At 33.1% G+C, this 25206-nt stretch overlaps 3 protein-coding genes across 4 annotated transcripts; 2 read left to right on the forward strand and 1 right to left on the reverse strand.

Annotated features, from left to right (window-relative positions):
• Nucleotides 1–9437: 9437 nt before the first annotated feature.
• LOC133316971 (calcineurin B-like protein 10) lies at nucleotides 9438–14413 on the forward strand. The gene is made up of 9 exons (XM_061518765.1): nucleotides 9438–9673; nucleotides 9775–9958; nucleotides 11037–11119; nucleotides 12612–12671; nucleotides 13194–13302; nucleotides 13396–13448; nucleotides 13540–13620; nucleotides 13703–13815; nucleotides 13929–14413. The coding sequence occupies exons 1-9, from the start codon at nucleotides 9656–9658 to the stop codon at nucleotides 13981–13983; spliced, it is 756 nt and encodes a 251-aa protein (XP_061374749.1). The 5' UTR covers nucleotides 9438–9655; the 3' UTR covers nucleotides 13984–14413.
• A 1759-nt stretch (nucleotides 14414–16172) lies between these two features.
• Nucleotides 16173–18642, forward strand: LOC133316948 (uncharacterized). The gene is made up of 6 exons (XM_061518748.1): nucleotides 16173–16440; nucleotides 16589–16659; nucleotides 16867–16928; nucleotides 17017–17520; nucleotides 17610–17700; nucleotides 18337–18642. The coding sequence occupies exons 1-6, from the start codon at nucleotides 16296–16298 to the stop codon at nucleotides 18421–18423; spliced, it is 960 nt and encodes a 319-aa protein (XP_061374732.1). The 5' UTR covers nucleotides 16173–16295; the 3' UTR covers nucleotides 18424–18642.
• Nucleotides 18643–19376: 734 nt separating this feature from the next.
• On the reverse strand, nucleotides 19377–24543 carry LOC133316947 (protein REVERSION-TO-ETHYLENE SENSITIVITY1). Of its 2 annotated transcripts, none has more exons than XM_061518746.1 (3): nucleotides 24273–24543; nucleotides 21054–21428; nucleotides 19377–19945 (listed from the first exon to the last, which is right to left on the reverse strand). In XM_061518746.1, exons 2-3 carry the CDS (start codon nucleotides 21336–21338, stop codon nucleotides 19523–19525), a joined length of 708 nt encoding a protein of 235 aa, XP_061374730.1. In that variant the 5' UTR covers nucleotides 21339–21428; nucleotides 24273–24543; the 3' UTR covers nucleotides 19377–19522. The 2 variants fall into 2 exon arrangements, with proteins under 2 accessions (XP_061374730.1, XP_061374731.1); XM_061518747.1 differs by lacking the exon at nucleotides 24273–24543 and adding an exon at nucleotides 21962–22032.
• Between the last annotated feature and the right edge of the window lie 663 nt (nucleotides 24544–25206).

A 25206-nucleotide genomic window follows, 5' to 3' on the forward strand; every position in this document is an offset into this window, starting at 1 on the left:
AGGAAAAAAATATTTCATTTTAAATGATACACCTTACATCTTTTTACTTTCACCAAAAGGTGAGACTCATATCTTTAAAAAAAAAAAAATTCTCACTTTCTCTCCATGATTTATCTATTTTTCTCTCATGATTTATCTATCATTCTCACTTGAAATGACATAACTTTACGTCTTTTAAAATGATACACATTTTTTCTATTTTTATATGTGTATAAAGATAAAATAGAAACATTTTTCCACGAGTTAACGCGCCGAGTCAAGTTTTACGAAGCTGTTGTGGTTGATGACTCGCTCCACAAGATAATGTTAACGACGCACGATTATATACACATTAATTTATACTTTTATTATTTTTATCATTTAATTTTTTTACACTTTTTTTTGGTACAAATATTTTTTGTACACTTTAATTTTACCGTAGCTACCTTTTCAGAGAAATATTATGACCCATAAAGATGCGTTCATACATTTTTCATGCATGGAAGAGAGGAACGCAAGAGCACGCAAAATATGTGTTTCCACGGTTGACACGATTGGAATCAAACCAATTAAGAGAAATGTACTACAAATATAAATTTGCTAAATTCCCACGTTGAAATGTATTATAAAATTACTGGAAAATTTTTAAAAAAACTTCCTATAAATTTTCTCTTAATTACTTATTTGCCATCCCTAAAATTTTAATCATTTACCCCTATTTAAAGTTGTTTTATCATTTACTCTTCTAACTTGATTTTTTATCTAAAATTATAGTTAATAATGTTAATTTTTTTATAAAATATCAAAATTTCCCTTTAAAAAAAAAAACAGGTTGTGGGTGTTTATGTGTTGACAGCTCTGGCTAAATCAAATGATGACTCGAATTCAAAAGAACACAAAAGGTAATGACATTTTTCTATTTTATTTAATTTTTTTTATGTGTTCTTAATTGAATGGTCTCTTGTATTGATGGATGGTTACAACAGGAGGAAAACATATTGATTCCCCCTTAACATTTGATAAAGATTCATTGATTTGAAACTTGTTGTTGTTGTCCATATTTTTTTCTTTTTGAGATTAATATGCTTGAAATGAGATTTTTTAAAGTTTGTTGTTGCTGTCCAGATTTTTTGGAAACATATTTTTTTGGCATAAGAAGGGAGATTTGGGCTATGAAGAAACTATGAGCATGACATCGGATATATGACAGATGTTCTATCATTGCTTCAATAAGATGAAAAATGTGCATCATGCTCAAGATGAGTACACACATTATAAATGGATATGTGAAGCAACATGACTTAAATAGTGCACTCAAGATGTTTGGACAGATGGTGTGTAACACTCCGTATATATCCGGCAATGTTATCATACTATCGTATTAAGTTGCGCTTAATTAAAAATGCGGAATATCTTTTTCTTTTCAATTATGATGTCATTAATCATTACCAACTTGATTACTTAACCATTTTCAAAACATCGCCTGTATGCATATTGCAATAAACAGCTAATTGGAATACCTCGTCAATTAAAATAACATAAGTATATCTCTAATAACGGAGCTACAACACGTAGACCAGACCAACTAGCAGTTTATACAACTCAACTCAAAAGTACTAACAACATGGCGGCATGGACAACTCCCATGCTCACCCTAAATAAAGCAACAAAGCCCACATAAGTCTCAACTCAACAGCAACATAAAGATAAGGGCGGAAAACATAAACAACATCCAATCCAGTCATGCCAGCATAATATGAACAACACTAAACATCAAATAAGCTCTGGCCTCCTGCCGCTAGAGACATCAGTCCCCATAGCACCTGAACCTGAAATAAGCATTCCCCAAACGTGGAGTGAGATCTCTAAACAAGAAATCTCAGTAAGGCAAGGGGTCCTCAATGATCTTCCACCCCAAGCTCACTTACATGTGCAATATAAGTTCAAAAGCAGTTTATCATCATCAGTTCTAAAATAGTGCAATGCAACAGATAATCATGTCATGTGTGTCAATTCTATTCTACTGAAAATACAGGATTTATATACGCCAAATACCCACACATAGTGCAAGACGCTACTTGCATCCACCCTGGATCACCGTCTTGTATGACGCACATACTCAGGCTTACCGTCAAGATGGAACAACACATGCATATTAAAAGCCATTACACATAAAGCTCAACAGCATTTCAAATATCCAAAGCATGTAACACAGCATTCATATAACCATACCCCCATAGGACATAGTGGAACCACAACATGGCTAAACCGAGGACACGAAAGCTTACCTCTTAAGCAATCAATCCAAGTCAAGCCCACACAAGCTCAATGTCCAAACACAACAGATCACAATCTGATTTAGGACCAGCAAGCATATCAACATTCATAGCTCAATAGCATACACATAAAGACTACGTTTTCCTTTTACGTTTTACATCTTAAGGCTTCCCACAAAGCCATAAGCCCTTAATCCCTTGATTCTGACTTAGTTATGTATTTACAGAAGTTCAACTCCATCAAAATAGGGTCCACAAACCCATAGCTCAGTTCTGTATGAACAGTACCTTACTGTTCCACGAAATCCCAGGATATCTGGATATATGTCGGGTGCATATCCGGATATCAATATCCGGATATCTCACTGGCAATATCCGAATATCCAGATCCCCATATCCGGATATCAATATCTGGATATTTATCGACCAAATATCAATATCCGGATATTTATCGACCAAATATCCGGATATTTCGCGACAGAATGCAGTTTCTGCATTTCGCGAAGATATCCAACAAAGGTCCAACTTTTACCAATTAAAAGCGTTCAAGACTCCATTTTTAGGTCTATACAGGTTCATACATATGTTAGTTACTTGCTTAACTCATTTACATGCAAAGATACCACCTTTAAATCATTTAAACTCGTGATCAAGGTTAGGCAACTCACCAAAGCTTCAAACTCAGAAATGAAAGGCTCTTGGAGCTCACAACCAACTCCAAAGGTTCTGACTTGGTCCTAAAACAAAAATGCTCCACCAAAGGTTGGTTCTTTCAACTCAAAGGTCACTACTTGGACCTCCAAATGCCATGACCAAGGCTTCTCAACACCCAAACCTCACAAGGTCAGCACCCTCACCAACACACAGTGGCTGGAACTCAGAATGTTCACTCACACTCCCCCACCAAGCAAGCTCTCACAAGCCCAAGGTATTTTGGAGAAGAAACCAAGAAGAAAGGAAGCTCCTTGGCTCACAACAATGGAGGAGAAGGTGGCAAAGGGTGGCTGACTACAAGGCTCAGCAAAAACTCACGTAGAGGCAACAATATGGCCTAGAATTTTGTGCAAAAGTCCTATATATAGGTCACTTAAGAATTAAACACACAGTATTAACATTAATTGCTACGCTTAGCATTTTAATCCTAAACTCAGGATTCTTAACCTACTCAATTTTACAAGAATTATCATATTTTTCTTATATTTTTCGGAGCACTTTTTCGGTACACGCTTTTCATAGCCAGTATCAGTTTCTGGCATCAGTTCTCATTATTTTAACTTGAAACTCGTTCTACAAGTCCTACATATTATTCTAGTAATTATCATGCACTTATTATAATTTTCCGGGATACTTTTTTGGTACGTATTTATACGACTAGCAGAATCGGTATCTGCATTTTTCGTCAGAAAAGCGACTTTCATCATCATAACTCAATTACTATAATTATTAGAGTCTCATAATAATTATTAGGGACAATTATAGAATTATCTCATTAAACTCATAATTAACTGATTAATTTTCTTAATTAACGGTGCGAATTCTTACATGGTAAAACATAAATATTACATCTATTTACAAATGATGCTACATTCCACAATCTGATAAAGGGTTTAACAAATACCCACAACATGTTTTTCTTTAAAGGATAATTTTGATATTTTATAAAAAAAATTAACACTGTTAATTGTAATTTTGGATAAAAAATCAAGTTAAGAGTGTAAAAGATAAAGCAATTTTAAGTAGGGGATAAATGATTAAAAATTTTGAGAAAATAATAAGTAATTTTGAAGAAACTTATAGATTTTTTTTGAAGTTTTCTCAAAATTATATTAAACAAGATATTTTCGTCTGCATTATATTGGTCAAGAAAACATACTAAATTATCTGTTTTTTCGAATTCTGTATCTGCTTTTCCCTGACCCAATTGTGTCATTCGTAATTGACTTAACAAATAATATCTAGATAAAAACAAAAAACCAAAAATATTTTGGCCACGTTAATTCCTTAAATCCATTTTGCAGTTATGCATTATTTAGTATCCACTACAAGATATATATATATATATATATATATATATATATATATATATATATATATATAAAAGAAAAAACATTTCTTCGGCAACTTGAGATAAGTTTATCTCCGGCCACCCCAAAACTACGTCGTTTTGTTTATTTATTTTTTTATATTAATTGATTCATCTTTGAATGATTATAATTCATTTTTTTTTCTCTCTTTCTTTATTATCATTGATCCATCTTTGTACGGTTATGATTTAGTAGCCGAAGATAACTTTATCTCCGGCAGCTTGAGAAATGGTAAGCCCATATATATATATATATATGTGTGTGTATATATATATATGGGAAAACATTTCTCAAGTGGCTTGAGATAAGTTTATTTCCGGCCACCCCAAAACTACGTCGTTTTGATTGTTTATTTTCTTATATTTCTTGATTCACCTTTGAATGATTATAATTCTCTTTTTCTCTCTCTTCCTTTATCACCATTGATCCATCTTTGTACGATTATGATTTAGAAGCCGGAGATCAAGTTATCTCTAACAACTTGAGAAATGATAAGCCCTATATATATATGGGAAAAATATTTTTCAAGCAGCTTGAGATAAGTTTATCTCCGGCTACCACAAAACTACGTCGTTTTATTTATTTATTTCCTTATATTAATTGATTCACCTTTGAATGATTATGATTCTTTTTCTCTTTCTTTTTTTATCACCATTGATCCCATCTTTGTACGGTTATGATTTACTAGCCGGAGATTAGATTATCTCAAGCAGCTTGAGAAACGATAAGCTCTATATATATATAACCATTGATCCATCTTTGTATGGTTATGATTTACTAGCCGGAGATTAGATTATCTCAAGCAGTTTGAGAAACGATAAGCCCTATATATATATATGGAAAAACATTTATCAAGCAGCTTAAGATAAGTTTATCTCCGGCAATCCCAAAACTATGTCGTTTTATTTATTTATTTTCTTATATTAATTGATTCATCTTTGAATGGTTATGATTCCCTTTTTTTTTCTCTTCCTTTATCACTATTGATCCATCTTTGTACGGTTATGATTTACTAGTCGGAGATAAGATTATCTCAAGCAGCTTGAGAAACGATAAGCCCATAAATATATATATATATATATATATATATATATATATATATTCTAAATATTTTTTTTATAAAATTATTTTAATTTATCATTTGATTTATTTTTATTTATATCTTTATTAATTTCTGATATCTTAACCTTTCAATTTTTTCATTTTTATAGTTTGTTTTCTAAATTTTTAAACAAAAGGCGATCAAAAGCGCATTTTTTAATAAATTATATATATATTATCACATATAATGTTCTTAAACAGAAAAAAAATACATAAATAAAATACTCATTAACTACGTTTTTTTTTACTTACTTATTTACAAGCTTACAAGTTGTCACCTGAAATAACATTTTACACATGTGATATTTTTCTTAAAATATCATTTAATTGGATGAGTAAATACCCATTTTCGTCCCTGGCAATTTTCACGAGACACATTTTAGTCCCGAACAATAAAAAAGGCTCATTTTAGTTCCTAATATTTGAAAAAAGGGGTCATGTTTGTCCTTCCGTTAATTGGTATCTGACGGCCCAACTAACGAAGCACACGTGGACCGTTACTTTCCTGAGTCACCGTTAAGTATGCTAGCGTGAAAGTAATACGACGTCGTTTTATGTCTTCTTGGAGTTTTGGACAGCTGACCTTAGGATCGAAGGCCCTATTTGGTCTTGACAAATTTATCGAGGCCCTATTTGATCCTTAACACTAAAAAAATTGACATGAACATAAAAGTTGCAAGGCATATTGCAGCAAACCACAAACCTTTCAAACCCAATCCAATGGCCCTATTGCAGCTCAGGGATAATTAGTTTGTTCTTACAGTCAAGCATCAAACCTCTCCACCTTGAGCTACACCAAACCCATCATAATCAAGTTTCTGACTGAAAGGCAAACGATGTTCCACATTCAGCTCCTATTACCGAATTCATAATGTATATAGACGTTCACGTTTTAAATTGCTCACATAATCTTCTTAAGTTAGACGGTGGGGTCGAATAATGATATGGGCTCTGCGCTACCATGGAACCAAAGATCCTCACCTATCTGCTGATGTCATAATCACAAAGGGGTGTTAAAGAAGAAGCTAGCCCTGTAACTGTGAGAACTTTAATTCCGTTGAGACTGATGAAGAAAGCGAAAATCATGACAAAATAATGGGATCCAACCACCAAATAAACTGTCCAGTACATGATATCATTGTAATTGTTCCTTGTGTGAAGGAGGCTAAAAGATGTTCAACATTGCTAGGATACACACAGTTCCAGTAACAACAGCATTATTAGGATACACACAGTTCAAGTAACTAGAAGATTGAGATTATGGTTAAAAGCAGATTGGACCATTCGTTTAGTTCATACAAAAAGAGATAACAACAAGTGTGCTCATTGGTTTGCCAAGGCTGGTCAGAATGATAATCTTCACTTAAAGGTTTTTACTAAACCTCCTCCCCAGGTGATGGGTCTTATAGATAATGATGCTAGAAATATATCTAGCTTCATAGTTTCTGAGTTGTAGTTTTCTTTTGTTTCTGGGGCTTAGCCCCTCCTTATTTACAAAAAACAAAAAAAAAAACCAAAAAAATTGTGGCCACATTAATTCCTTAAATCCATTTTGCAGCATTATTTAGTATCCACTACAATATATATATATATATATATATATATATATATAGAGAGAGAGAGAGAGAGAGATAGATTATTCTACCTACTCTTAATTTGCCTACCTTTGCCTTCCCCTTTCAATATCGTTCGATTACAATCTCATCCAACGATCGATATCTACGATATAAAATAAACCATTTTTTTCTCTCACTTCCTCTCACATTCTTACTCCCTCCTCTCCATTCTCTGCCACCAATACCTATACCTATTTTAAATTATCTTCCATCTGAATTACTAGTTCAGTTCCTGAGACACTGAAATTCCATTAACCGGTTCAGTTCCTGAGACTGGAATTCCATTAGCTGTCGAAAGCTTGGAGATAGGATGTAAATCATCCGGCAATAATGACATTAGAATTCCATTAATCGGTTCAGTTTTTCTCATATGATAATTCAAAAGATAATTGTTAACAATGGATCTTTTTTCTCAGCGTGTTCCTTTTTATCATTATTGTTAACAATGGATTTTTTTCTTTTTCCTTTTGATGTTTAATTTCTTCGGTTCCTCATGTGTATATTAGAAACATCTTCTTTATAGATAAATTACATCAAGTTCTATAATTATCATATGTTATTTTTGAGTCAATCATCGCTGGAGATTGGCACAAAGGACTTGACTTTTGTCCAACTAAACCAATTAATTGGAAGGAAAATCGGAGGAATATCAGTTTAATTCCATTAGCAGTCGCATGATTGTTCGTCGAGGCAAATAGGTATACGCTGACAAGAGAAAGGGGAGAAGAGAGAAAATGTGTGGGAAGAAGTGAGGAGAAAGAAGCGCAAAAAAGAATTATTTTATATCGCAGATATCAACCGTTGGATGTAATTGTAATCGAACGGTATTGAAAGGGTAGGCAAATTAAGAGTAGGTAGAATAACCTATCCCATATATATATACTGGATAAATATTTCTACAGCTATTTTAGATAAAGTTATCTACAACTACCCAAAAATTACGTCGTTTTGATTAATGAAGGGTGTTTATGTAATTTTAAGTGAATTAATAAAGGGTTTTTTCATAATTTTATTTATTTTTTTATCATATGCATTTTACCTGAAACACCCTTTATTAATTCACCTAAAATTACAAAAACACCCTTAATTAATCAAAATGACGTAGTTTTTGGATAGCTGTAGATAATCTTATCTAAAGTGGCTGTGGAAATATTATTTTCCATATATATATATATATATATATATATATTCTAAATATTATTTTTTATAAAATTATTTTAATTTATCATTTGATTTATTTTTATTTATATCTTTATTAACTTCTGATATCTTAACCTTTCAATTTCTTTCTTTTTTGTAAACACCTTTGAATTTCTTTCATTTTTATAGTTTGTTTTCTAAATTTTTAAACAAAAGACGATCAAAAGCACATTTTTTAATAAATTATATATATATATATATATATATATATATATATATATTATCACATATAATGTTCTTATATTATCACATATAATGTTCTTAAACAGAAAAAAATACATAAATAAAATACTCATTTACTACTGTTTTTTTTACTTATTTATAATCTTACAAGTTGTCACCTGAAATAACATTTTACACATGTGATATTTTTCTTAAAAAAAATTAGTGCATCATTAAAATAAGAAAAAAAAAAAAAAGCTCACGTAATGTCATAATGACACATTAAAAAAATACATTTTTATATATAAGTAATTTATTTATTTAAAGAGTATCTAGAACGGAGCATTGAATACTTACCCGAAAAAGTTAACGTCACAAGAGTGTGGTCAGCTCTGAAGTTGTTTGGAACAAGCACGGCCACACGACACGCGCTTTGTCTTTTGACTCTTTTTCTGTTTGGTACGTAATCCATTCGGCCATCTTGTCCCGGAATATGGTTCCAATTCCAAGATTTGGAATTGAAACTTCCAGATGATGTATTGGACTATTATCGTTAGAAAAAAAATGAAACCAATCCTTTTTTAGAGACGGTCTTTTTGTCTCTCAAATAATTGCTCAAGGGAGTGTTTGGTAGAGAATTTTTGTTGTTGCGTGAGAATCTTAATTTTTAAAAATATAATTTTTATATTCAATTTATGATAATATCTGAAAATTTAAAATTTTAAAAAATTTAATTTCTCAAAAATCTTGAGAAATGACGCATACCAAACGTCCCTTTAATATTATCATCGCATTAAGTATTTAGTGTGACGGTATTATTATAACTATATATTTTAATACAAATTATATAATTATAATATTAATTTTTTTTTCCTTTTTTTACGTTAGCCATCAAATTTCGGAATAGAGGGAAAAAAATGTAAAGTTAATATTATAATTAAAGTTTTGTTCCTACCCATTGGGGGTTGTCTTTTGACTATTTTCGTTTAAGTTTCAACTCCGTCATAGGTTCTGTTTGAGCTTCTTCGTACAATTACTGCGCGGTAACCATAATTCATCATTGTCTAAACTCTAAACAAACCAGACAAAAAAAGGACCTACAACTACACCTGTTAAGGAAGGCTGAACTCAAAACAATGAAGCACAGAAATTCTCAATTTTCCATAATAATCGATCTCTTCTCTTCATCATCTTTGCCTTGGTTTCTAGGCTAGCTGCATAAGCATACACATACCCTATGGCCAGGGATTCCCCTGTAAGTTCTTAGTTATTAATGTTATCTTTTTTTCATCGAATTTTACTTCATCTCATTAGTTGGTATAAGTCATGATTCATGAATTTGAACTTATTGAACAGGAATCGGGATCTTGGACTATAGCGGAGTGCACCTGTGCGGCGTTGATGCCATTCATAGCTGTCTTTGAGGTTTTGATGTTTGCTGTGGTTGGTTGTTTCAGTTATCGTTCACGCAGCATGATTCAAAATCAGAAATGTGCTTACACTGCTATTGATTACGCACGCCTCGCTCACGAAACCACCTGTATATAATTCCATTCCTTTTTCTTTTTATAATTACCCTTCCATTACTTTCAATTTCAATTTCGTTGCTGAATCAAACGTATATAGTTTCGTTTTATTTTTTATTTTTTCAGTAGTGATTATATGCTGAATTTTCAACTTGTATTTCATGTGTGGTTATAGGGTGAATGAAATTTGAAAGTCAAAGGATCCATTACTATAAGTTAATGTTATTTTTATAATGATAAGCGCAGGTGAAGGTCATATAATATTATATTATAATGGATGCTCTCCCATGTGGAAAACAGCGCTGTAATTAAATGATACACCTCTCTCTCGCTATTTATTATTGTTAAAAACTTTAGGCAAGTGGACTTGATGCCAGCTTTGATGGGGTCCAAAGGTCTATTAAATTTTTTTAACAGCTATTCATTGAAGCAATTCTCCAATAGAGCTCTGAATCTGATACATTAACTCGTGCTTTACCTTCTTTCCTGAAGTTTCAAACACCCTTAATTTTGCTCGGTTTATTATAATTTATAATACACACTTTTAAAGTATATAATTAGCCATTATCTGGAGGGGTTCAGATTCGGTGAGTTTGCCTTTTCCTTCTTCCTTAAATGAACTGTTTTGAAGAATTAGATTTGTTTATATTATTTCTCAGTTATCAGCTAATGTGTATACCTTTAAATGTCTTAACTTATGAGACTGTACTGTACTTTTATGTGGATGGAGTGGAACATTTTTAAGCCTGTGCTGTATTTTTATATGGAAGGAATGACACTTATAGTGTAATACAAGTTTTGCTTTTGCATATGAAATTGTGATTTGCTAGTTTGAATATTATTTTTTATTTTTTGGGATATTGTTTATTAGTTCATCGATTACTCGACTAGTCCGATTTGAGCTGGATAGGACCGTATGGGTAGCAAAACTTTCCCTATCAAGTTTTAACACAGCTGCATTTGCAAGTACTTAAACTCGAGACTATGGGTTAAGCTGGAACAACCCTTTACCGGTTGATCCATTAATTGCTAGTTTGAACTTTGAAGAATGAAGGGTTTTAATGGTTGACTTTTCCGCTGTTAATAATGCAGTTACTGTTAATGAAGTGGAGGCACTGCATGTGCTGTTTAAAAAGTTAAGTAGCTCCCTAATTGATGATGGCTCGATTCACAAGGTAACTTACCCGTCAAGTAGTTTGGCATATTTGGTTTTGTATGATTGACTGCAAGTTTTTACTTCTTTATTTTTTCTTTTTGCATCTCCAATATTTCCCCTCTGATTGCTGCATATTTCTTCTTCTTTTGTGTGTGCTTGTGTGTCTCTCTCGTAGGGAGAGAAAGATTGGCTGATGGTTACTCTTTCAACATGTGTATTTCATTTGTTCTGACTATTTTAGAATCTGTATGCAATTAGTTGGTGCGTTGAGCACATAACCATGGAGTGTTTTATTAAGCAACATATATGATTCTTAGGACTACTAATACCTGATAAAGATTGAGATCTTCATTATTCTCAGCAGAACAATAGTTTACGAGTTATACCTGGAATCACTATAAGTGGCATTGTCTGCCTAAGCAATAGTTGGGATTTCATAGCTCTGCACTTGGAAATGGACAAACCTACCCATGAAAGCTGCATATATTTTTTTGTCTAATAAATTGTTTTCTTTTCCTTTTAATAGGTTTTTGTTCCTATACATGTCATAAAGATTAGACAAAATTTTACTTTTGCTGTCAATCACCTAATACAACCCTCCTCTTTTATCCTGCTTTGGGATCGGCTCTGTAAAAATTTGCAGAAGAGCACAAAAAAGTAGGATATATGGAGAGAAGCTTTGGAATCACATGCTTTTTGCAAATGATATAGTTCGAGCTGGAGATTTCAGAGATAAAATATATGGTAAACTAGAATTATGAAGAGAATCTTTGGAATCAAATGATATAGTTTAAGCAGAAGTTAAATATGAAATGCAAGTTTAGCAAGATATGCGGTAACACCAGCTAGCAGGTTAAAATTAGAGATCAAACAATAAGTTACCGAGTGCAGGTATGTTGGATTGTGGCCAAGAAATAGAGGAAGATGTTAAGCTAAAAAGAAAATTTTAGTGTGCAACCATAAGACCAACGATGCTTTATGGTTCTAAATGTTAGGCAATAAAGCCAAGAAGAGCGTACGATAAGGGTTGCAGAAATGAGAATATTGTGTTAGATGAGTGGTTCTGTAAAAAAATATAGGGTAAAAAAGGAATGCATTAAAGTTAAAGTTGGTTTAATCGCACCTAAGATGGTTTGGACATGTGAAAAGAAGACCAATAGAAGAGTTGGTCAGATGGTGGATAGCTCAATAATTAGAGGTAGAGGTAGATCAAGAATGAGTGAAACTATTAAAAATGATCTAGAATTAAATGGCCTTTGAAGAATTGGTTTTGTACAGATCGAAATGATGTTGTTTGATTCATGTAGCTCCACCTAATGAGAAAAATCTTTGGTTGTTGTATCATCCACCTCCTCCCCTAATTGTGAGCCAAAAACATAATCAGATTTTGTACAGAATCAATAAGAGGATATAGCATAAATAATAAATAGTCTAGTGAACATTTATATTGAGGGTTTCACTTTAGTCAGTGATGCAGTGATAATGATACTTGTACATTTTTTCTATTGTAGGTGGAGCTTCAATTGGCACTATTTCAAACCCCAAACGGAGAAAATCTTTTCCTGGATCGAGTAAGCAATTCCTATATTTTTCAGCTTCATGTTGTTTACTATATTGAAATTAAATTAAGTTTGCAAGCAGATTATAACTAAATTACTTTATAGTAAAATGACTGTATGAAAATAAAAAGATTGAATCAATAGACCAAAATAACTATTTGAATTCTTTTTTTTATTACTTTTGGAGGAAACAATTTTGCTGTTACTAGGGCGAGCATTGGAGCAGCGGTGAAATTTTGCTGCATTCTAGCTGTAATCTTTACATAATAGATTTGTTTTTTTTTTATTTGTTATAATTTGATTTTTGGCTAATTGATGAAAATGCATCAGACCACCTTAAAGATACGTGAACAAAACTCTTTCCCCTAAAGCATATATATTGGAGATCCTGATAACCAAGTAAGGCTTAAATACACAGAAAATACATTTGGAAGCTATTAGATACTTCCTTTTTTCATGTGTTAATAAGACATTTATGATTCATCCTCAAATGCCTTGAATATACTGTGCTAATCTATTTTCTTTCTTCTTTAGGTTTTTGATCTTTTTGACGAAAAGAGAAATGGTGTTGTGGACTTTGACGAATTTGTCCATGCGCTCAGTGTTTTCCATCCTGATGCCCCTATAGATGAAAAAATTGATTGTATGTTCAAACTGAAGACAATCTCTTGGCTTCATGTAAAGAAACTCAAATTTTCTTCACATCTAATCTCTGTCCCACGATGATATTTTGTAGTTGCATTTAAGCTCTATGATCTGAGGCAAACTGGGTATATCGAGCCAGAGGAAGTGAGTGTACAAGTTCATACAAGCCTCAACACATTTGGCAGTATGAGTATATTATTTGCTGAAATAGTTTAAGTGGTTTACTTGGTTTTAGGTCAAGCAAATGGTTATAGCCATTTTGATGGAATCTGACACGAGTCTTTCTGATGATCTTCTTGAAGCCATTGTTGATAAGGTCAGCTTCTAGTCAAATATGAATATTTAACTCAAATGGGGCATACTAGTTATATTTTATAGGACCTTCGCTTTGTATGCAGACAATAGCTGATGTGGATAAGGACAATGATGGTAAAATCAGTCAACAAGATTGGAAGACTTTTGTGAGTCGAAATCCATCACTCTTGAAGAACATGACACTTCCTTATTTGAAGTATGGTACTTCCTTTGTATGCTGTGGTCACCCCTTTCATATTTCTATTCTCATAGAGAAGCTCCAAAGTCCTTTGAAGCTACAACTAATTGTGTCACTTTGTCATCTCCCAGGGATATCACCAGTGTGTTTCCGAGTTTTATTTTCAAATCGGAGGCTGAACTTTGAGAACAAAATTTTTCTTTTTTATTTTGGCATCAAGATGCTTTCTGTAAAGGGTAAGAAAAGAGAAGTATTTTGTGAACAAACAGGCAAGGTTGGCAACACTGCATAATTGATGCAACCATACCGTGAAGCCAAGTTTATCTGTTTTATATGCTCGAACGAACATTTGCGGGAAATGTAGATCAGAATATTCATCTTTTTAGCGTATAATTCCTCTGTCTGACGACTACCTGCGTGTGTTCACATAACCAAGTGCTGCTTGCGGTGCTGATTAGGAGAAAATGTTTGTCTGCATTTATTTTCATTATACGTAGAGAGGAATGCATTGACAGCTTCAAGAGAGACATCATGAGTTACATATAATTATATAAACTTTGTTTAAAGTAAATTTGCTTTTAAAATGAGCAAATAATTGTAAATTTATTATTTAATTTAAAATACATTGCAATCGTAATTCTTAAATTTAAAGGTAAATGTGGTAGGATTAAAGTGTGAATCGTAAAGTCTCATTTGATTAGAATTTGATCAAGAAATGATTTGTTGTTAAGTTTTTGAGTTGATATGTGTTGTCTAACTGTCGATGAGTGAAGAAGAAGGCCCCCTAAGGAAGAGAGAATATGGGTTTGTTTCAAACTTTCAATACTTCAAACTTTATTAACGGAGGTCGCCAGCATCAATACTTTCTTGTCTAACACTAAAGGCATAATATGGCACCGAAGTATCGATGTTCTAAACCTTTATCAAGCTTTATTAAAGGAGTTCTTGTCCAACACTACAGGCATAATATGACATCAAAACATTGTATAATATGACAAGATAAGGATAAATAAGAAGAGAGATATGGTTACGAATAGGAAACGATGTGGGTATAATAAACTTATATAGTATTTGATGTATATTAGATAAACAGTTTAATAAGATAATATTATATTATTTGGTGTTTGAGGTAATATATGATAAAAATAGATAAAAATATTTTTTAACATAATCTTAAATAATTTTTTAAAATTTAATTTTATAATTGCTTTTTTTTACTTATTTACACATTAATTATTATTTTAAATTATCTAAAAATTTCAAAAGTCATAATTTTAAATAAAATATATTAAAATACATAAATAACTTATAAATTTTTTAAAATAAAAAATTATATCATTACTAAATAAAATTTTAAAATATAAATTTTAAATTGATTATCAATATTGATGACCGGTGACTAGTGACATAGACCGGTGAAGATACGAGTAGCCAATTGAAGTGGTGGTGATGGCAATTGTTAGGGCAAGTGGCAATGGGTGGAAATGAAAATGCCAACAATGATCGATGGCAATTGTAGTGACTAACAAATGATGGAGGTGATGGTTGGTGGCGGATGCTGAGGTGACGGTAGCTCAAGGCGATGGCAGGTGGGGGATGGTTGGTGGCAATTACGGGATTGATTGATGACGGTGGTGGAGACTAGTGTTGGCAATGAAGGTGGTAGCTGGTGGTGGTGATAGTAATGGTTGATAACCGATGATAATAGTCAACGGTGATGGAGGTGGCGAAAGTGAATGATAGAGATAGCAAGTGGAGGCTATATTTGGAATGAAAAAAAGGATATAACTTTTGTTATTATTATCTTGTTCATTTTTACATTTCTACTTATCATAATTGGGATAAATTATTCTACCTATCTTTTTTATATCTATCGTGCCAATCACTCTTCAACACTCTTGGAGTATAATCTCAACTAACTTTTACAATATTTTTCTTCTCTTGAACTCCTGATCTGACAGTATTAAAGAGTGATAAACAAAATATACATAAAAAAAAGATAGACAGAATAAACTATCTCATCCTAATTTACCTTTTTACAAATATGATAAAATGAGCAAAGAGGATATTATTAAAACAATAGATAAAAACTTGATATGATAATCTATCCAATGGTTTATAGAGATATTGTTTCTCAAGTTGAATGAGATAAATGATCTCATGTAATATACAAAAAAAACATATATGAGAGACTCACTTAAAAAAAGAAAAAAAAAGGAGAGTAGGTCATGCTTACTTTTTTGTGGGTCATATGAGACAAATTGTCTAAGGACACATATGAGATAATATTCCCAATGTTTATACCATCAAACAGGCCCTTTAAATAAAGAAATAAAACCTTTTTCTTTCTATTATACAAGAATCAATTAATTTTTTTTTTTTTTATTCTACACATAACATTAACTGACCTAAAACTGATAATCAAGTTTTCTTAGTTTGAGAATAATTTACTTTCTCTCACTGGTGTGCATCTGATACCACAGGCAGCAAGAACAGCAATGGCAGACAAACCAAGCCGAGGTCTGGTGTTATTGGGTGACGGGTTAGCCCGTTTCATCGATCCATCATCGCACACTCACCTTCACTCTTTCGCCTCCCAAGCCTCCTGCGGTTTCTTGACACTCCCTAATTCTCCTCCCTCAGGTTCCCTTCATCCTCTTTCTATTTTTTACAATGATAATTCTCTTCCACAACCTGTTTGTAATAATGTCTAACACACAAGTTTTAATTTTTTTGCCCCCCATTTGTTACCTATGCGACCTTCAAATTCACTTGAATATATAGTTTTCAGAAAGCGACGATGAGAGGACAGTTAGAGAATTTGCTGTGCTGCTGGATGCATGCCACACTTATTTAAATATGGTGAGACCCAATTACTCAAAACTATTGCATTTGATCATTGGCATTCGAATGAATAGTTCACGTGTGTAAAGTTAATTTTTTTAGATAGGTATATCTCTAATACTAACCATATAATCTTACAGATTTTAGTTATTGATTTGAATGCCTATGTTAGATTGTATCTATTTGAGATTTTTTTTTTTCATTGATTATCTTATTCCTTGTTAGGACGGGCAAATCACTGGTAATGATAGCCAAAAGGATCAACCAAAACAAACTTTACCTGATAGGTATTCTCTTAGTCTGTTTTATCCATTTTTGATTTGTTGTTTTATAGCAGAACTATATTAGATAAAGCACTTCCTTCTCTGAATACAGGTTTATGGGAATGAAAGCTGCTATATTGACCAACAATTCAAGCTTGAAATCTTTTAGTGCCAAACTTGGCTTCAGTGTTCTTCAATTAGATGAGTTGGTGAAAGATTGTAGCGCTGAATTACAATATAATGTCATAGCCCTTGAGCTGCTCAAGTTGCTTGGCTTTCAAGAAGGGAAGGTGCTGGACAATAACCAATTTGATCTTATTTTCTTTCACATTGGAGCTGGTGAAAAGCTCAATAGCTATGAACAAAAAGTGATTGCTTCTGATGTGGAGTATATAGATGCCTTGGTTGGTGATATAATGAGCCAAGCGCAACCGGGATCTGACATCAGTTCTCGTCTACACTTTTCCCTTGTCATGAGCTATGGCAAGGTCTTACAGGATGATGATTCCAAGTTTTCAGTGTTAAAGAGGAAAGATGAGAAGAACTCTTATCTTTCAATGCTCTATCCTCTACAAAGTTATGCTATGAAAGGAGGAGTTCCTCGGAAGGATGTAAGGTAATTAAGTATAGTAATTAAAGATCACAGTAATCCTTGCTTTCTCTCTGGATTGTCTTGCGTGTTTATGTCCATATCAAATGATACAGGCTTCATTCTCCCATGTTAATTGCTCAATGGCAACATGCTGTGACTCGCAAGGATAATGCACAGAAATTTTTCTTTGAAGACTTCATGGAGGTTTGTTTTGAGATTTTACTTCAAGTTTTGTTCACAAGTTAGTCATGGTTTATTCCAATTAGAGTCTCTATTTTTAGAAACACTAATTGGTGTTGTCGCTGTGTGACTTGGACGCCACATGCTCGAATCATGTAATTAGCTTCTTGCAAATGCAAGTTAAGGCTGCCTACTATAGACCCAAATAATGGTTCTAACCATTCCTTGGACCCTAGGCAGAGCGCGGGAGCTTTTATAGCACCAGGCTGCCCTTTAGTGTTTGTATTCTTATTGCGGTGCATGACTTATTACAAGTCCTGCTCTGTTTCTTGTTCTTAATCGTGCTTTCAGTCTACAATTCCACATACTCTAGTCTTTGACACTTTCAAGTTATTGATCAACATCATGTGTGCTTGAGTGTTTCTGCTAGTATACCATCAACACATTTGATTCTGCAAGTATTTGCAGTTTCTGTAAAGTATCACTGTTTGAGCAAAAAAATGCTATCATTTTAATTTACCGGTGCTATCCATGAAATCATTACTTTGGTTTTGAAGTTTAATATTGCTTGGAATTGTCCCAGTGATTGGCTAGTTGAGCGATACTGTAATGCTTCATTGCTGTATAACCTTTATTTCACTCTATTTTGTTGTCATGCAGCATGGTGGAAATCTTGCAATACCGGCAGATAGGTTCTTGTATGAGATAGCCTTTAAGCTTTGGAAAGCTCCCAAGTATGGAGCCTGATTTTTTTTCTTTTTTCTTTTCAACTTCTTGTGAGCCTCTTGGCATAGCAGCAGAGCTATTTGAACATGTCCGACACTAATGCTGGTCCAGTGACGCTGATTAACATGTTTATTTCGTACTCTAAGCTCTGCTCCATCATGTAATAACTAATAAGATTTTGATGGTTGAACGATACACTTATCCCCTAACTCTTTTGTTGGTAATGTTTCTTGTAAACAAAAATCCTCAATTATATTTAATAATATTTTTTTATATAATATAACATCTTTTGAAATGTTTTACAAAAGTCTCGTGACTTATAAATATTTTGTCGTCATTTATTTTCTTAAATTATATATCTCATGTTTGAATACTATAATTTTAATTAAGCACTTTATTCATTAATACATACTTATAATAATTTTTAATAGCTTTTTTTTTATATATATAATAGAAAGTTTAGAAGAGAGATTATATGATTTCAAGTTTAGAACATTTTAATATCAATGCCGCGAGTAGAAGTAAAGGTACCTCAGTAGCAATTTTTCTTTATTCGTTGAACACAAGACAATTACTTTCCTAATGTTAACGGGCCAATTTTCTTGGGTTCAATAGGTTGTTCGTGGTGCATGTCCTGAAATCGAACAAATTTCATTTTCACTGTTTACCATTCAACTTCTGCGATAGGTGTACCTAATTTAAATAGACAGATAGATAAAATATCTTTTCTATGTTATGGTCATAATTTTAAGCGGCCAATTTCGCATAAGGATTATAATCTCATTCATAATTAGAATATGCTTATTTTAAAGAACGAAGAAAGGAAAAGCTTTTTTTATTTTAATATAACAACATTATAACTATTTATTATTGACCAAAAGTAAAGTAACAAATAACAATGCTATTTGGTACGATTTCAGCTGACTGGTAGGGAATAATAAAATACAATTGAGCAGTGAAATGTTCAAGGACACTTTCAGGGTTGGGAGAACTGGAAGCTATTTCATTAACTTTCCATAAGTGACTTGTGTTCTTGTTCAAATAACAATATAGACATTGGAAACTATTATTTGGTGAGGAGGAAACACAAACATGACCATCCTTCAATTAAAGAGAACACCTAGCACTCTAATAGGTTTCTAACTAGGTAAGTACCCAATAGAAACCACCCTATTAAGAGAAGAGAGAAGGATAGTAGCCCAAGTAAGAAGGGCCACCCAACCATGAGAACACCTATGCAAACAACCACAACAAAAGGCAAGAAAGACCTTACAATTGACCTGAAGTCAACCCAATGCCCTTTAAATAGTATCAAGGCTCCTACATTTACCATGTTCCAACTCATTGACCCACCATAACAGAGCCGATTCAGACAGTTTGCAACAAATGAGTGGCAGTTGCACGTGAAAAGGTTGTGAGTTTTTGTCTCAAAGTGCCGCAAACTTGACTGTAAGGCACCATCCCATGTGATTGAAGTCCCATACTCAGCATGCCGGTAGCCATGCTTGCATGTATGCGCAGATAGGTTAGGAGGGAAGCAACACTGGCACATCTCAAATTCCACAGAATGTCAAATTTGAGTTAACACTTCCAAACAACAAAAATTGACTCCAACCAAAATTTTAAGGGGTAAAGGAAAGGGGAGAGCTTTGCAAATGGATTCCAAGGATACATATGTCAACATAACTACAACCCAATTATTTTTCAAAAACAAGGTAGAATCATCACATACACAATAATCTGAGCTTGTTAGGATAACAAATACATCTTTATTCGAATTTAGCATGCGTGCTCCGCTATCTTACAGCTGGAGTTAAAAACAAAATCATAAGTACCATAAAGGTTTAGTATCAGGAATCATGCACCAATAACCTAACTGTGGTGTAGAAAAACCAATTGCAAATTTCATGTGCTGACTTTAAATAGCATCTTATGATATCTACCTATTTAGAAATGGCAATATCAAATACAAGAATGAGAACTTATAAAAGGGAGAAAGAAAGGTGAAATAACAAAATTTCCTGATTCAATCAATCTTGATAAATAGGAGAGGAAAAGTCAGGTAAGGAATTTTTATTTCAAGGGGAAAACCTCCGGTGTACAAGGCTCCCCGACTTGCAAGGATACGAGTAAAAGTTGAGTATACGCAACTTTATCTTTGCATATTTTGCAAAGAGACCGTTTCCCGAATCCTTGACCTTTCGGTCATAAGGAGCAATCTCATCACTGCCCCAAGACTCGCCCTCTCAAATTTCTTATTAATAGCTAAAGAATTTATTTATCACAAGGTAAAACCTCTTAGATTCAAATGGAACATGACTTGTAGGTTTTGACTTCACAGAGCCCTCTAGCTGCAAATGCAACCCATTTCTAATGAGGATATAATTATCAATATTTGCAGTCAGTTATATAGGTATTTTCCTAACACATCAGTGTTTGACCTCAATAGTTTCACACATAGCTACATTAGCCAGACAAGTTCTTTAGTCCCCCAAAACCCCATCACCAGCAAAAAATAAAGTTGAATTTGGCATAACTCTGTATCGCAAAACATGCATGTGTTTATGAATGCTATGCTTGCATGAATGTGAACAATCCGAACGGACAAGAGGGCAACAAGAGATAGAGATAGTGAATTTGATAAACAGTACCTGTGCACGATCAAGTTGCAAGTACCTTGCTACTGGACCAAATGCAAAATCATCAACATTCACAAGATATGATCCTGAAAAATCTAAAACAACTCCATCCTCCCTGCAAAGGCCAACATGGCCAATGAAGGGTGCCAACCATGAGACAACAGGAAGTGGATTCCAAACCAAACAACAAGGAAAGTTTGACTTCTTTGGATCAATTGGATCTAAAGGCCACAGCTCATGCTGTATTATTTGCCCAGAATGTGAATGCTCAATATCATAACTTGCTTTTAACTCCATAGTAAAAGTCTACCGCACAGCATGCAGCTTTGCTCAAGTTTCTCTGGAGATGCATCACCGTATCAAACTACTCCTCCAGACATCGCAACTCTGCTCACAATACAATGATAAGATCAAGTGAGACAGTTAGTTATTTCTTCATCGATTTTATAAATTTAATTCAGCAATGACACACTTTATGGCACAAATACCTAATCTAAAATTGGGTGTATGACTAACTACGGTCTAGAATCTCAAAGGTATATATAATGCAGGGAATCGCACATATGTTTAAGGACCTGAAGCATATAAATAAGATGACATCAAATACAAGCTCAGAGAACAAACACCAACCAAATCTGTTCTCACAAAGTATAAATGTTTAAGATATCAAATGTCACAGCAGAAATTAAAATTTCTGAGTGAGAAAGTTTTGAAACAGGTAAACTTTTCACATGCCAACATCCTCCCTTTCTAGATAATCACAATAATCAGGAAATTTCTCAAGGACAATACCAGAAGTCTAGAATGAACAACCAAAGCATAATAATATTATCATATTTAAGCATATATATATCATCAACCATCCAACATCCAAAGCAAAAGGAAAAATGTCGTCCGCTGCTCACAAAAGTTTACTATACCTTATTTATGTCTTACTGATAATTCCATAGGGGAGAGATGGTTTCAGGCATGGCCTTAATAAGATTTTTAAATGAAATGGGATGCTTTAACACATCACCTTCTGAGATAATTCTTAGCCAATTTAAACTTAGAATTTAGTTTGTATGTACTATCATTGTAAACAAAGTTTACACAATCATCCAATGATGTGTTGCCACATCATTTAATAAGTTTAATAACAAACGAGTTGTCAAACTCATTAAAACGATGAGATAATGCATTATTGAATGACAGTGTAAAACTTTATTCACACCAAAAGTTCATCAAAAATAGATTCTTAAAACTTATTCCTACAATATTAATGCCACATTGCCACCTCATCATACACCTCACAGTGGTAGATGCTGTTTTAATCAATTCAACTCCCTGCATCCACCTCATCAACCAATTTATCTATTTATTTGTCTATTTACAGTCTTGAATGAGATTTAAATGCAACATTATAATATACTACAACATTTCCAATTGTATTTACAATGAATCAAATCTGCAAGAAGCAGGGTCAGAGATAAAGAAGCATTTTTGCAACATAGCTCACATGGAACAAATCCCAAATAAGTAGCTGAGGACAGTAACCTTCTTATAATGGTCCAAGGACCAACTGAAGAAGATCTCTTGAAAATACAGGTCTCCAAATGATTTACTAAGACAGTAAATTGGCGATAGGGGCAGATATCTTGCATTAATAAGCTAAACAATTCTCATGCTTCATATAATTTGAGTTTATTAAGAAAGTTTAAATATAATTCACATATAAGATGCACTAACAATTAATCAATTTGGTTTTTTTGGTAAAATTCAGTATCACAATCTTAAAAAAGTTTAGCTTCTATGCCTGCACAATGCACCGGCCTACATCTAGTTCAAACTTATTCCTACAATATTAAAGATCAACATCATTTTTGTTCCAATAACGTAGCAAGCTTTACATGATTAGCCCACTGTTTCCCTTCCCACATTTGGTCAAGCAGTTTAACTTATTTTATGTAAGGAGGCAATTATAATAGGGGAAAGTACTTCTTATGTGACTGCAGAAGGGAAAAAGTGTAGCAACACTTACTTTTATCAGGATACGCGTCTGAATCCTGGTTTTTTTTTTTGATAGAATCCGCACGTGTATTCTAGTGTTAAAAATTTGCTGCAACTTTTCTCATCAGCAGTCACATGAGAAGCGACGGACCCATTATAATAATAAGCTAAGCAGACAATGAGTAACCATAGCACAAAAATCTACCCCAAAATATCTCAAAGGATGGAAAACAGTTCTTTTTTCTTACACCTATCATTGTCCTACACAGCATAGATGAAATTAGAGTAAACTCCTTTTTGGGTCCCTAACAAAAAACACATTCCCCACTTTAGTCCTTTACAAAAAAAAGTTAGTCTCGGGTCCCTAAGAAATTCAAAGTGGACCCATTTAGTTGAAATCGTGGTCCCTTACAAATTCAAAAAAGACCCACATTAGTCTCTCGAAAAGACTAAAATAGGTCAACTTTGAATTTCATAGGGACCAAACGACTAATTATTTTTGTAAGGGACTAAAGTGAGGATCGTGTTTTTTGTTAGGGACTCAAAATGAGCTTTACTCGATGAAATTATTACGAATAACCTATGTGTCTAAATGAGATGAAATACTTAAATAGATCATCAATCCAAAAAATTATTTGTGCTAATTCTACTTAATTCTGGAAATTAATTAGCCACATAAGAACATTCATGCATAGTGGCATTGACATCACGTAAGGTTCATATTGAACTACCCCATTCACAGATTAATTTTGATAAGACTGGATGTCCCCTTCCCACCTAGCATGAAGCCAATTACATAAAACATAATAGAGAAGATCAACTGTGTCCAATGTCAAATCACAGATTCAAGCAGAAAGCCAATTACAACACTAATAGAGAAGATCAAAGAGAGAGATATGCAATGAAGCACACAAAAAATAAGCTTTTAGCCAATAAGTCAAAGTTGGCTCCATGGCAACAAGTCTTTCAAAATAATAAAAAAGTTAAATCCTTTAACCATGGAAGCAATTCACTTCAGTCCCTAAAACAAATACAAGAAGAATAGGCAACAGAAGAAAAATTAGTACTTGAAAAAGGGGTATTCTAATGTCCCCATTACATTTGCATTTGCAAAGAAAAGCAGATGAATACCCAGAAGTCTCATCACATTGGAGATATCAAAAAGCATATATAACACTTCAATTTCAATAACATGTCAGAAAAACCAAAGAAATAATTGTTTGAACTGTCCTCAGTCCTTACCTAAGAAAAATATGATAGAAGTACATCATATAAGAAAGCTCCAATGAACTTTGAAGAAGATTTTAAGATTGAAAGAGGTGACCAAGATGCAGAAGAGAAGCTGTTGAAGGTCATTGCTGAGAACCAGAAATGCTCAAGACTTGTATGATTTATTCTGAGGGACCAAACCGCTTAAAATAAAAATAAAAATAAAAAATTTCATTCACAAGGTCCACAATCTCTTCTCTTTTAAGAATTATAATTTAATATCAAAGATTTTTTTTTATATTCATTTAATTATTATTATTTCAGTTGGGAAAACCTATGGTTGTTTTGAATTGATACAGAAGCAAGAAACGGGAAACGGGAAATGGGAAAGGTGCATGAACCTCTGTTAATTTTTTCATTTTACTCTTCCATGGTGGGCCCCTACTATGTCTCTATCTATAGTTTGCATTTTTCTTTCATGTGTTTTTTTGTAATGCAAGTTGCAATAATATATGGGAACCCCTTTTAATTGCTTTTAAGATTACGTTGATGTCTGCACTGTTCTGAGCACGACACGCACTGCAAAAATGGTAATTGCTGGCTATGTCTATGTCAAACGGGTGGAACTGTGTTGGGTGGTGCATCTAACCAATGCCAATGCTTACTTTTCTTCACTCATGCAATCGCAGAACCTGTGTTTATTTGTTTATTGGGTTCGATTTTTCTACGTTGGATAAGTTATTGGAAAATATTAATCTCATGTGATAGAAAATAATAAGTCTCTTCTACACATTCAAAAAGACATGGGACCCATTTCAAATTCTTTTTATCTTTTTTCTATGCAATGGAACCCACCTAAGTTTGTGAATGTAACATGAGATATCTTATCTCATGTTGCATAAGAAAATATAATCCCTTAGTTATTATGTTGAACTCAAAATTATTTTAGGACAGAAATTAAGTTATT

The sequence above is a fragment of the Gastrolobium bilobum genome, unplaced genomic scaffold (assembly GCF_033153095.1).
Source record: "Gastrolobium bilobum isolate Gb01-03AN ecotype WA unplaced genomic scaffold, APGP_CSIRO_Gbil_v1 utg15090, whole genome shotgun sequence".
NCBI classification, from domain to species: Eukaryota; Viridiplantae; Streptophyta; class Magnoliopsida; order Fabales; family Fabaceae; genus Gastrolobium; species Gastrolobium bilobum.